Source organism: Orycteropus afer, unplaced genomic scaffold (assembly GCF_000298275.1).
Source record: "Orycteropus afer afer isolate SDZICR_OR568_19922 unplaced genomic scaffold, OryAfe1.0 scaffold00174, whole genome shotgun sequence".
Classification (NCBI taxonomy): Eukaryota; Metazoa; Chordata; class Mammalia; order Tubulidentata; family Orycteropodidae; genus Orycteropus; species Orycteropus afer.
In genome coordinates, this window is record NW_006921761.1 from 5,829,051 (window position 1) to 5,841,697 (window position 12,647).

Below are 12,647 nucleotides of genomic sequence, written 5' to 3' on the forward strand. Positions count from 1 at the left end.
CGCGGCGGCTACGGGGGCCGCGAAGGCCGCGCAAGGGAGGTGGCGCGCATGCGCGGGGCGGCGCCGTCGTTGGCGGGAGCCGCGGGAGCCCCGGTGGCGAGGGGGACCTGGCGATCCGAGTGCACTTGGCCGCGTCCCTTCTGGCCATTTGCCCCTGGGGTTTCCAGTGGAACACCTTCGTCCGCATCTCAGCCCAGACATCTCCTACCTCGCCTCGTCCTCAGCGCGGGCGCAGAACCCCCGATTCATACCGGACACCAGCTTTCCGTAGACCTTCCCCCCGTGATCACGGCGACCTGCGTCTCCCCACTTTGTATTTTCTCTGAGATTCCCGTCTCACCCTAGCGACCCCGACAGTCCTGGAAAAATGTTTATTTGAGTAATAGCTGGCGAAGAGTGGGGGCGGGCGAAAGAGGGAGCAGCTACTTCTTTTTCTTTTTGGTCGTCTTAAGCTTCCCTTCTATCAGCCGCTGGCCCTGCTTCTTGATCTCGGCCCGCGAAGGTACGTAGCTGTGGTCCATGTCGGCAAACTGGAAGGTTTCTAGAAGGGAGAGCAGCAATGGCGGGGAGTCGGCACCCCGTAGCCCCTCTCGGGCCCTGTCGTTCCCCCACCCCCGCCGGCTGCCCTGCCCTGGACACGAGTTCCAGCATCAAACCCGCTGCTGCCGCGATCCGAAGTAAGTCCAGTTCCAGCCTGACCCACAGTCCCTGCCATTGGCGGGCAGCAAGGCCCCCTGGAGGCCGGGCCTGGCCCGCCTCGCCAAGCCCCGCCCCCGCTCAGCCCCGCCCCACCGAGCCCCGGCCCCGTCCTCAGCCTCCGCCCCACCAAGCCCCGCCCCAGCCCTCAGCCCTCGCCCCATCAAGTCCCGCCCCAGCCCTTGGCCTTCGCACGCTCAGCCCCGCCCCTGCCCCACCGAACCCCACCCTCTGCCCCCGCTCATACCTATCACATCGTCGTCCTGGTCCTCAAAGGTGATCTTGGTGTTCTGCTTCTCCTTCAGCGTGGAGGACTCCAGGATGTCCATCACCTTCGTGCTGACCTACAGGGGACCGAGCTCTCTCAGCCGCGCAGGTACAGAGCGGGCTGGGCTTGAGGCTCACTTCCCCACTCGCCTACCTCCTGGGTCTCTGTCAGCGTCTGCACCCTGTCCACCAGGTACGTGAGCTTCTTCTCGCAGTACGCCAGCTTGCTGTACACATCGAGGGTGCTGGACATCACCACTTCTTTCTGCAGGCAAGAGGAGGGTCTGATGCCCGCCACGGCTCCCCCAGATCCCTGCTGAGGGGAGCAGCTCCTCCCAGGCAGGCACCTGGCTGGGCTGCGTGGGGATGCCGACCAGGTGGATGTAGAGATTGTCAATGCCTGTCTGGATGGCCAGCAGCAGCTTCTGGCTCTTGGTCATGTTGGTCAGGGCCAGCTGGAGCCGGTCCTCCTCCTCCCCGAGCACGGCCTTCATCTTATTCTCAACGGACACAAAGCTGTCGAGGACAGTGGGTGAGGAGGAGCCAAGGGTGAGCTGGCCAAGGTGCTGGCTGGGTGCTGTGCCCCTCACAGAGTGCTCACAGGCCTGCCGGGAGTAAGCCTGGCCCCTGGCCCGGGGACCGTCCCTGGGCACCACTGGGTGGGGTACCTGACGGAGCTGGGCGCCTGGTGGAACTTGAGCACTGCCTGCTCCAGCTCCAGTCTCTTCATCAGGATTTCCAGCTGCTTCCGCCGCCCTTCACAGTCCTCCATCTGCAGCTCCAGGTTGTCCTCCGTGTTTCTCTGTGCCAGGAACCGGCCAGCGATGTCCTGGCCATCCAGCAGACGGGGGAACGGATGTGAGCCGAGGAGGCAGGGCCCCCCCCAGGGCAGATCATGGTGCTGCCTGCTGCCACATACCCAGGGCTTGTGGGGCCCAGCCCCTGATGGGGTGCTTCCCATGTGCCACTGCATGACACCCCAGAGGACAGATGGCCTCTGGCAGACCAAGAGACTGCCAGAGACATCCAGGCTTTGGGGCGTTCATCCTGGACAAGCTCCAGTCAGGGCCAAAGATGGGAACTCAGGGGCTAAGGGTGACAGCCAGACATGAGGGGGGCAGGAGGGATGCAGAGGCAGCTGCTCCTGGGATTCTGGCAGTTGGGGACAGGATCAGAGTGGGAGGGACAGGCTGTTCCCTTGGTGCTTAGAGCCTCCACCAGGTGGGCTCTATGTGGCCTAGAACAGGACTCAGGTGCTCCAAACAGGTCTCAGGGTGCCCTCTGTGCTGAGCCTCCCTGTCAGCTGTTTCCTGCAGCCCGAGAAGCCCAGGGGGTACAGCTTCCTGTGCCCGTCCAGGGACTCTGCACACCCAACCGGCCTGGGGCTGGGCGGGATTGCAGGGCCCTTCACCAGTGAGAGAGCTGGGACCTCACCCAGAGGTGTGAACAGCGCACAGCAGATTTCACGCGCTCCACCATTGTGGTCACATCCTCCTGGTACTCGATGTCAGTCTTGGAGGTCTCTCTTCGCCTCACTATGTAGAGCAAAGAGCAAGGGCCACTGGCATGCAGCGTTGTGAGGGCACAGGTGCCAGGCCCCTGGAAGCCACTGTGCATGCCCCGTTTTCAGGGGTTCCAGAACTGAAGGGGTGACCCGCCCCCTTGTGATGGTGAAGTTCAAGTGTACACATGGTTGGGCTCTGGCACAAACCCTTGTCTAGTTGCTCTGAAGCTGTTACACATGGTCTCAGTAGCTGGGCTCAAGTGAAGCCGACCACCCTCAAAGGGAGGTGGGCCTTTAAGAGCAACACTGGGCTTTCCTGGGGTGGGTGTGTTCTGCTTCCAGACAACAAAGAGGTGTTCTGGCAGAAAGAACTCTTCCCTGCTCAGTCTCCGCTCCCTTGGCGTAGGGGATTCAGACCCGGACACGTGGAAGTCTGTAGTCAGCTGCCTGGCCTTACGGAGTCTGGACTTGTTGGTCCCCTAGCTGTCTCCCACCCCTACCATGTAAGCCAGATCCTTGAAGCCAATCAGTCTCTACCTACCTATCCATCTGTCTGTCTATCCACCCATCTCACTGGCCCTGTTCCCCTAGAGAACCCTGGCTAAGATACCTGTCCTCAGTGTGGCCTTCCAGGAATGCCCCAAGTCGCTTCTTGGAGTTGGGTCCAGGGTCCAGGGGACTCATTCTTTCTGAGGGCTCACTGGGGGACGGGCCCCGGGGAGCTGGGGGACAGCATCTTCCAGGGCCCAAGGCTCAGCCACATGCGGCCTATTGCCTGACAACACCCATGTCACAGCGTGAGTGCAGCCCTTTGGCTCTGGCCTCTTGGGATGCACCCCGGGAGAGGGAGGGCCTTCTCTGTCACCCTTGCCCTGGTGACTGTGGCTGACACCTGGCCTTCCGAGGACTGAGCCAGTGCTGGCCTCTCAAGATGCTAGAAGGACAGGCGGGGCCGATGCTTGCCTTTCAGGTTCTCTGTGCTCATCAAGTTGGTGGGGAAATCCAGGTCCCGCCGGCCCTGCAGGGAGGGGCAGAGGGTGAGCAGTGTGTCTGCAGGGGCTAGGCTAGGCAGGCCTTGAGCAGAATCTGCCACCCCCACCCCGGCCTCCTGGGGTCTGGGGCCGGCCTCACCCGCCGGTACTTCTCGCTGGTCTCCTTGGTGTGGATCTTGTCAATCAGCTTCTTCTGCTGGTTGAGCTGGTTTTCCCGCGCCCTGCGCTCCTCGATGAAGGAGGCCTCTGCCTGGCTCATGTTCCTCTGGGGACAGATGGAAGGTGGGGATCTGTCCCACCGAGGTGCCCAGTGGACCCCCAGGGGCAAAGGCAGCTGTAAGGCCTCCTCTTCCAAAGTTTCAGGGTAGCATTGCAGGCTGTGGGACCACCTCGATCTGGTCGTGTGCACGTGTTTCATGAAACGCTGGCTGCTAGGGACTGAATTCAGTCCCCTCCCAACTATGTGTTGAAGTCCCAACCCCTGAACTGTGAATGTGGCAGGGCTCCAAAGCAGGAGGGTTCTTTTGTTATGTTAGTAGATCATACTGGAGTGAGGGGCCCAGACCTGACCCCTCCGGAGGGCACACGCAGGGGTGACAGGAGCCTTTATGAACCGCAGAGAACACCCAAGAGTGTAGCAGACACCAGAGCCAGGAGGTGCCATGGAAGGAAGTGACATGGCTGAGACCCGATTGGGACGTTCAACCTCCAGAACCATGAGCAGACGAAAGGAGCCCTGGTGGTATGGCGGGTGAAGCATTTGGCTGCTAACTAGGAGGCCAGCGGTTCAAACCCCCCAGCTCCTCCGCAGAAGGCCGATGGGAGCCATCTACTTCCATAAAGATTCATAGCCTTGGAAACCCAACAAGAGTCGCTGTGAGTCGGAATCAACTCGATAGCAGTGAGTTGGGTTTGATGTTTGGCTTAAAACCATCCTCAACTGGACCAATAAGCAGCCTCACGATAAACAGAGAAAAGATTGAAGCTGGTGATGATTTATTATTTGCTTCCACAATCAACACTTATGGAAGCAGCAGTCAAGAAATCATGACATACTGCACTGGGGCAAATCTGCTGCAAAAGACCTCTTGCAAGTGCTGAAGAGCAAAGATGTCTCTTTGAAGACTAAGGTGCACCTAACCCAAACCACGGTGTATTCATTCAATAGCCTCACGTGCATGTGGGAGCTGGACTCTGAGTAAGGAAGACGGAAGACCAGAATGCTCCTTGGAAATGAGACTAGCCAAACTTCATCTCACCTACTTTGGTCGTGTCGTCAAAAGGGACCAGTCCTTGGAGAAGGACCTCATGCTTGGTAAAGTGGAGGGTCAGGGAAAAAGGGGAAGACCCTCAACAAGATGGACTGACACCGTGGCTGCCACGATGGGCTCAGGTACAGCGAGGACTGTGAGGCTGGCACAGGACCCAGCAGCGTTTTATTCTGCTGTACACGGGGTCGCTGGGAGTCAGGGCCGGCCGACTTGATGGCACCTGACAACAACAACAAAGCCACTCTCTAAAGCTGGCCACTTGCAGTGTTTTGTGTCACGGCAGCCCCAGGACACTAAGACAAGGACTGCCTGCCTTGGTCACTGCTGTCTGCAGAGCCCTGCAGAAGCCTTGGCATGGGGCCAGTGGATGAGGGTGCTGATCCCTGGCCAGGCCCGCTCTCTCCGTCCCACTGTTGCCTCATGAGTCCCGTGTGTTCCCAGTAGGACCTTCTGTCCAGGTGACAGTGGGGTGCCTGGGCTGAGGCCCACTGGTGGCCACTGTACCTCTCCCAGGCTGGACACATCCGGGAGGAGCCCTGGAGGCCACCTCCTACACAGACAGCAGGGTCTGCAGCTCACCTTCACCTCATCAGTGATCATCATAGCATCTCGGGACATGACGGTCATGTCCGACAGCTCTGAGCAGTAGTTGACCACCAGGTTCTGCAGTTTGTCCAGTTGGGTGGGGTACCCTGCCAGCTCCTGTGTGGTGAAGGCCGGGCAGCTGGGTTCCAGGGCACCCCACACTCAGGGGGCCTGGCCCACCCCACTCTCCTTCCCCAGACTATGCAGGCCTTGTGGACAGTGGTGAGGGCTCCTACCAGGCAGTCCTCCCTGGACAAGGGCTGGAGGCCTGCGCCTGAGACGGCCTCTCGCGCCACAGAGGCGGGCTGTGCCGTGGGAGCGGGCGCTCACCTTCTTCAAGTAATCCAGCAGGTCCACGTAGAGCAGGCGGACGTTCTGGCTGGTGGCGATTTTGACCAGAATCTTCTCAATGTTGTTCTCCAGCTGGCGGGTGACCTGGAGCCGAGGGCACGCTGCTGGGGGCCCGGCAGCCTCCCGGGAGGGCGGCGGACCGGACCGGGCCACCGGGGTCGTGCTCACCCAGCCCCTCGGAGTCCGTCGCGGCCATGGGCGTCTCTCCGCCCCCAGGCCCCATCCGTGGAAGCCCCGCCCCTCCCGTGCGTCGCCGCGTCCCGCCCGCGGGGCCCCGCCCATCCTGCGGGCTCCGCCCCTCCAGCGGAACCCTCCGCAGTGCCTCCTCCTCCCGCGAAGCCCCGCCCCCAGGGACTGGGCCACGCCCGCCCAGTCGCACCTGCTGCAGCCGCAGCTCTTCCTTGGTGGCCTCGGGCTGGCTTTCCAGGCTGGCGAGCTCCAACTGCAGTCTCTCCAGCTTCTGCCCGCGCCGCCGCACCAGGTGGGTCAGCATGTTGTGCACGTTCACGCGGTCGAAGACATACTTGCGCAGTTTCTCCCGCGCCACCTGGGTTTGGCAGGGCACGGCCACGCGTGGGTGCGCGGCGCTCGCCGAGGGACCCGACTGGAGAAACCCGCGCCCATCACCACCCCCACCACGCGCGGGCAGCGTAGGGTGCACAGGCCAGGGGGGCCCCTCGTGTCCCTACCTCCATGGTGCTGCGGCAGTGCGCCAGCCTCATGGGGAGGTCCGTCTGGCAGGCCTTGGAGATGGTCCACTCGTCGTACTACGGAGAGGCGGTGGCTGTGCCGGCAAGGACCCTCTGCGTGCCCCCTCCGCCGCCCCAGCAAGAGCCCTGCTTCCAGGGCCACAGGGAGCAGACACCTGCGGGACCCCACGCGGCCCTCCTGGCGGGAGAGGAGGGCCCAGACCTCCCTGACCACAGAGCCAGAGGCGCCCTGCTGGGGGGGGAACCCAGGACCCGGCTCCCTCGGGGCCAGCCTGCCCGCAGGTCCCCTGGGGAGGGACTGGAGCCCTTGCAGGCAGTCGCAGGGGCCCTCCCAGAGATGCCCTGGGTTCGGAAGGAGGAGCCGCCCTCCACCTCTGTGTGTGTACCGGGGCTGCTTGCCAGCGGGGTAGGGGAGGGCAGCACCTTCTGGGCCAGCACCCAGTCTTGGGCCCCGCGGCGGATGTTGCCACGCAGGAGGGCCAGGGTCGACTTGTTTTGGGCCGTCTTCTCCTTTACCGCCTGGATCTGCAGCGCCCGGCACTGCTCTGGGGGCGGGGAGTGGGCGGGTGTGGGTCGGAGGCGTGGCAGGGCCCCCCAGGCATGGAGTCGGCTGGGGGACACTGCCTACAAACGGTTTCCAGGAGGACTGGCGTGGGCAGGGCCAGGCGCCGGCCTCCCTCCTCCCCTCCTCCGAAGGTCCTGCCCGGGCTGCATCTGGGTACACGCGCTTTTACGCTCACAGACGCACTTGACGCCCCCTGCGTCGCAGGGCCCTCTGACCCTTCTGCGGCCCTGTCTGGGGTGGGGGGACGCTAGGGTAAGCCCTGGTCTCTGTCCTGGGTGTGCCGCTTTACAGTGGGACGTCCTGAGCCGGCGGCCGGAGCGCCAGCCCAGCGGCCGGCCTACCCTGGAGCCTCGTGATGGTCTTCAGCTCCTGGATCTGCTCCTCCGTGTCCCCTTCATTGTACACCTTCATGGTGGCCCTCGGGGTCCTCGCGTGCTCTCTGCACAGCGCCCTCTGCTCGGAAAGCCTGGGACTGTCCGGTCCATTATGACTGTGCGGCTCCGGGTTCCCAGGGAACGTGGAATGCCGGCCGCCCCGCCCCCTCCGCCCCTGGGGTATCACACCCAGGCCCCTCACTGCAGACGCTGCGCAGAAGCTCCTTCCGCATGGGGGTGACTTGCGAGGAGTCAGCACTGCACCCCACATTGGCACCCCTCCCCCTGTGCCTCCTGGCTATCTGCCACAAATTGGCAGGGCTTAAGTTCCTAAACCTGTTCCCACTGTCACTGTCTTGGGGTCTCCACTGCCAAGTTCAAACTCGGAGACTCTGGGCAACCCGGCTTAGGAGACTTGTGGCCCAACCTCACCACCCCACCCTTCTGGTCCTGACCTTCACTGGCTGCTAGGGCCCCACCCTGTCCCTGCTTTCCCATGTTTCCTGGTTCAAACGGCACTTGCTCCAGGAGTAGGTTCCCCATAGCTGTGTTTACCCGCCACGAGCTTCCCGGGAGTCGGGGAAGGGGTGTATCCCCGATGTGGGGTTATTTTCCCAACAATCATGGCCTTCCGCGGTGCTGCTGCAGCCCTGCCTTGCCCCTCAATGACCTCAGCCTCAGTGCCCTTTCCTTCCAATCACTTTCCGGTTTAAAAAAGCCACTTCCTTCCCAACAAAGAAACGAGCCCTCGGGCTGTAAGGCAGGGAGGACCCTTAAATGCATGTCCCCAAGTGCAACCAGCCAGTCTGCTGTGTGATTCTGAGCATAAGCCACATGGAAACGGCAGAGCTGTGGAGCTGGTGACCTCGTCAGTGTCGCCAGGGCCCCTAAGGGTGGGAGTGGGGGATGAGCAGAGTGACACTGTTCTATGTGACACTGTCATTGGTCACAACCCACAGAAGCATACACATCCCAGTGGGCCCTGCTATCAAGTGTGGGCTTTAGTGAGAGTCTGTGAGTATCAGTATCAGCTATAACAAACGGACCACAGGAGAGGCATGTTAATAACAGGGGAGCCTGCTTTCTGTGCCATTTGTCTGTAAACCTGACACTGCTCTAAAAATTAGCCAATTAGAGCAGTCAGTCCAGTCTGGTCCAACGCTCCAAGTTCATCCCCTCCAAGCCCAGGCTCTACTCTCCACAGGCAGGACCTGCCAGGGGTGGGGGGTGGGGGGGGGGTGGCTCTCCTCCTTCCTCCTGGGCCCAGACTGGTGTCTGGCTGAGGCGGTCTGTTGGCCATTTCCCAAGCCCATTCTCCCCATCTTCCCCAGGTACAGAACCCCAGAATGTTAGTGGGTGTCTTAGTCATCTAGTGCTGTTACAACAAAAACATCACAAGGGGGTGGCTCTAATAAGCAGCAGTTTATTTTCTCACAGTTTAGGCGGGCGATCAGGGTGGCGGCCCAGGAAGCCTGCGTCTGTTGGCTCTGGGGGAAGGTCCTTGTTCCTCAGAGCTTCACCTCAGGGACGTCCAGGTGGCCTGGCATCTCCTCCCCACATCTGCTCACTGGGTTCCTCCTGTGTCATCTGTCCTTTCTCTAAGAGATCACGTTAAAACACAGGCAACATGAAAACTGCCTCCCTTTCCAGATGGGATCATAACCACAGGTATATCCACTGTCCTTCAACCCCCAAAATGCCCTATAGGCTTTCCAAGGCTGTAATCTTCATGGAAGGAGCTCTGGCAGCACAGTGCCTAAGGCATCTGACTGTTAACCAGAAAACTGGTGGTTCAAACCAAACAGTCTGCAAAAGCAAGACTGGGCAATCTACTTCTGTAAAGATTTACCGTCTCAGAAACCCAATGGGGGTCGCTATGAGTTGGAATCGACTTGATGGCAGTGGGTTGGGTTTGGTTTTGGCACCTTCATGAAAGCGGCCACATCTTTCCCCTGTAGAGCAGCTGGTGGGTTGGAACCGCCAGCCTTCTGGTTAGCAGCTGAGTGGTTAACAGTGGTTGGCACTGTGGCACCAGAGCTCCTTCAACCACAGGTGTGGGAACTGGGGTTTACATTTTTTGGAAGGATACAATTTAGTTCATAACAGTGGGACACCCAGCTGCCCAGACAGGGGTGCCTTTCCTAGGCTCCCTGCATCAGAAGTGACCATGTGCTTTAGTTGTGGCCAATGCAGTGGTGGGGCCAACCGCCCTCCTGCTTTCTCCCTCCTGTTGGCCAGGATGGAGGTGCAAGGGTGGGAGCTGCCACAGCCATCTTGGACTATGTGAGGGGTCTGGGAATGGAGACCATTACAGCAGAGAACAGGCTGAAAGGGGCCTGGGTCCTTGAGTCTCTAGCTGCCCGGTACCACCCACTTGGACTACTACACAAAAGAGAGTTAAGACCTTTGGCGGGTTAGGCCACGGTTATCGAGGGTTTCTCTCACATTCCATTCCTATCAGCAGGTTCTCCAGTACCTGATATAGATGTTATATATATATATATATATATAATTTATTTATTTTTTAAAAAACAAACCAAACTCATTGCCGTCAGGTCCTGCTGCTCACGTTCCCATGGCAACGCCCAGGCTCAGGACAAGAAGGGAATCAGGAGGCAGAGCCCAGGTCTGAGGCAGTCTGGCTGGTACTCTGTGCAAGCCCTACCCCTTGGAAGTTCTTTCCGGGGGGGCCCCACAGTCCCACAGTGGCTGAGTGGCCCTGCCAGCACTCCTCACCCTTCCCCTAATCCTAGAGCCACCCGACCCCTCGGGGTCTTCCTCCTGATGTCCCCACTCCCAGCTCCAGCCTGCTGTTAGGAAGAGGCAGGTCTGGAGGGGGTCATCTTGTCTAGTGTACCAGCTTGTGGTCCTGGGCTTGGCTGCCTTAAACCCTGGGCACTGGACCCTCAGGTGCTGCTCCCAGTGACTGTCCCCCCGGCTCTCACCTGCACCTGCATCTTTGGGGAGCTGCCCTGTCTCCAGGAAGAGCCAGAGGTTACTGCATTTCTGGGTCTCCACTCGCGTGACACTGTAGCTGGCCACTGAGCCTGTGGCTGAGAAGCAAAGGGGGCTGGTGGGGCCAGGTGGGCCAGGTGGGGACAGGTGGGGGCTGGTGGGGCCAGGTAGGGCCAGGTGGGGACAGGTAGGGACAGGTAGGGCCAGGTGGGGCCAGGTAGGACCTCAGCTTGGGCCACTTTTGCAGCTGGTGGTGGGTGGTGGGGAGGCTCAAGCACTAAGAGTGGGACCCATGCTTGGAGGCAGGGACACCCCAACCACAGTTCTCAAGAGACTCAGGTGCACTCCAGGGGCCCCAGGCACTGCCCCTTGGGTACCCACCCACGGCCACCAGCACGGTCCACTGCAAGGGGTACGGGAATTTCCTGTGCACGAGCATCTGCATGCCAAAAGCCGTCCCGGTGCCTGCCGGGAGCAAAGCCCATCAGACAGCCAGCTCACAGGCTGGGTGGGGGTGGGGCGGGGATCCCGCCAGCCCCCCCGCCTCCCCGCGCCACAGCCCGGGTTCTGCCCTATGGGCAGTGACTTGGCGCCCCCTCCTGGAAGTCAGGGTGAGGCCAGAGTGCGAGGCCGGTCCACTTCCCGGACCCCGCCTACCCGCGACGAAGGCGAGAAGGCCCCTCATGAAGGCGCCGGCCTGGCACGCGGCATACTCCCCGAGTCCCTGTGGTGCGGAGGGGTTGAGCGCGTCAGTCCCTCTTCCGCCGCTTCTTCGTTGGACCCGTTCGGGGCACGGGGGAGGGACACCTTCGGGGCTTGGGCACCTTCCCCCTCCCCCTGGATTACCCGACCCCACAGCAAATGGGGGGTCCGTCTCCGCTTCGTTTCCCCGGGCGAGGGCACGCCCAATACACCCAGCCTCCCGTCTAGCTCAGGTCAGCTTCTGAGGCGCGAGGCCCGCGGGCCAGGGCGGCTCTCTCACCGGGTGCTTGGCGGCCACGGCGTCGTCCACTCTGGACAGGCCCAGGTTCACCATGGCTGGCAGCGCCGGGGGTGCGTGCACGGCTGCCCAGGCCCCGGCGGAGAGGGCGGGGCGGAGTTGAGTGGAGGGGCGGGGCGTGCGGAAGGGTCGGAAGTTGCGCTGCGATCTGCGTAGAAGGCGGGGGCGGAGCCTGGGTTGGTCGGGGGAGCAGATTGAGTGAGGTGCGCCTGCGAGGGCCGGGTGGAGAGGGCGGGGCGGAGCCCGTGTGAAGGGGTGGAGCCTGCGTGGGGGGGGCGGTCCGGCCTCAGTCACCGCCCATCACACCCTGTGATTCGAGACGAGGACCAGGACGTTATTATTATGGATGGAGCTTGCCCAGAGGCACTTGCTCCTTTGCTTAAGGAGCACACCAAGGCATTCAAGGCTCGCTTATGAAGCCCGTGCTTGGTGCTGGCTGAAGAGCCCTGCTGGCGCAGTGGTTAAAGCTTTTTTGGCTGCTGACCAAAAAGTCAGGGATTAGAACCCACCAGCCACTTCACGGAGAAAGATGAGGCAGTCGGCTTCCCTGAAGACTGACAGCCTTGGAGACCCTGTGGGCAGTTCCACTCTGTCCTCTGGGGGCGCTGTGGGTCGGACTCCGCGGTGGATGGGGTTGGCGGTTTTTTTTTTTTTTTTTGCTGCCAGCTCTGAGCTAGGCGTGCGGTCCACAGAAGAGGAGTCAACCCTCCTAGGGCACTTACTGTCCCTGATTTAGGAGGGAAATCCCTGTACAGTTTGATGCCAGGGACGGGTCCTTGGGCTTATACCTGGTGGGGGACAGGGGCCTGGGGCACGGGCTGGGCTGTGTCTGGACCATAGGCGAGGCCTGGCTGCTCTACACAGGGCTGCAGGGGGAGGGTGCAGAGCTCTCAAGAACCAGGCTGTGATGTGGGTGCAGGTGGGTGGGGTCTAACGTGGGGACTGCCTTCTCCTCCATGCCCAGCCAGGGTGGACCTCTCCAGTCCCCGTCCTCCTCCCTCCCTGGAGGCCCAGGTGGTCTTGGTGGCCCTTGGGCTCCGATGCCTGCAGGGGCGGCTCCTCCTCTAGCCTGCATGCCTCCCTTGTTGCTAGGTGCCGTCCAGTCGGCTCTGACTCAGAGCCACCCTGTGTGCAAAAGAAGGCAGCACTGCCTCCCAGGCCTTAGGGGAGCTGATTCCGCCACCATTGTTAAGTGACTACCTGCGTGTCTGCAGGTGGTCCTCCCACCAGGTCATGGCCAGCCACCCACCAGTGGCAGTACAGGGAGGGGGAGTGGGACAGCACGGACAGCACTGGCCTGGGGGTCCCAGCTTTAGCTCTGGCCACCCCTGCCGTCAGCGTTGCTGCTTGGGGCTGCCCTCCGTGCCTGGGCCAGGG

The 12,647-nt window shown here is 61.5% G+C and overlaps 2 protein-coding genes across 2 annotated transcripts; both read right to left on the reverse strand.

The window, feature by feature from the left end:
• Positions 1-422: 422 nt before the first annotated feature.
• CCDC183 (coiled-coil domain containing 183) lies at positions 423-7,352 on the reverse strand. The gene is made up of 14 exons (XM_042781801.1): positions 7,283-7,352; positions 6,800-6,921; positions 6,356-6,433; positions 6,046-6,213; positions 5,646-5,750; positions 5,310-5,432; positions 3,599-3,724; positions 3,431-3,485; positions 2,398-2,498; positions 1,632-1,792; positions 1,311-1,479; positions 1,118-1,228; positions 944-1,040; positions 423-541 (listed from the first exon to the last, which is right to left on the reverse strand). Exons 1-14 carry the CDS (start codon positions 7,350-7,352, stop codon positions 423-425), a joined length of 1,605 nt encoding a protein of 534 aa, XP_042637735.1.
• Positions 7,353-8,506: 1,154 nt separating this feature from the next.
• Positions 8,507-11,306, reverse strand: TMEM141 (transmembrane protein 141). Its single transcript, XM_007947057.1, has 5 exons — positions 11,253-11,306; positions 10,928-10,994; positions 10,652-10,735; positions 10,261-10,368; positions 8,507-8,526 (listed from the first exon to the last, which is right to left on the reverse strand). Exons 1-5 carry the CDS (start codon positions 11,304-11,306, stop codon positions 8,507-8,509), a joined length of 333 nt encoding a protein of 110 aa, XP_007945248.1.
• Positions 11,307-12,647: the final 1,341 nt, after the last annotated feature.

Excerpts from the sequence above, each read along its gene's own strand:
- CCDC183 (XM_042781801.1), bottom strand. The coding sequence starts at position 7,352 with ATGAAGGTGTACAATGAAGGGGACACGGAGGAGCAGATCCAGGAGCTG. Across the intron at positions 3,486-3,598 it reads CCAGCGAGAAGTACCGGCGG|GGCCGGCGGGACCTGGATTT; the intron begins GTGAGGCCGGCC and ends CCCTCCCTGCAG. Across the intron at positions 1,480-1,631 it reads CAGGCGCCCAGCTCCGTCAG|CTTTGTGTCCGTTGAGAATA; the intron begins GTACCCCACCCA and ends TGTCCTCGACAG.
- TMEM141 (XM_007947057.1), bottom strand. The coding sequence starts at position 11,306 with ATGGTGAACCTGGGCCTGTCCAGAGTGGACGACGCCGTGGCCGCCAAG. Across the intron at positions 10,736-10,927 it reads CCTTCTCGCCTTCGTCGCGG|GCACCGGGACGGCTTTTGGC; the intron begins GTAGGCGGGGTC and ends TGCTCCCGGCAG. Across the intron at positions 8,527-10,260 it reads CCCCAAAGATGCAGGTGCAG|GTCCTGCCTGTGGAGAGTAG; the intron begins GTGAGAGCCGGG and ends CACCCCTGGCAG.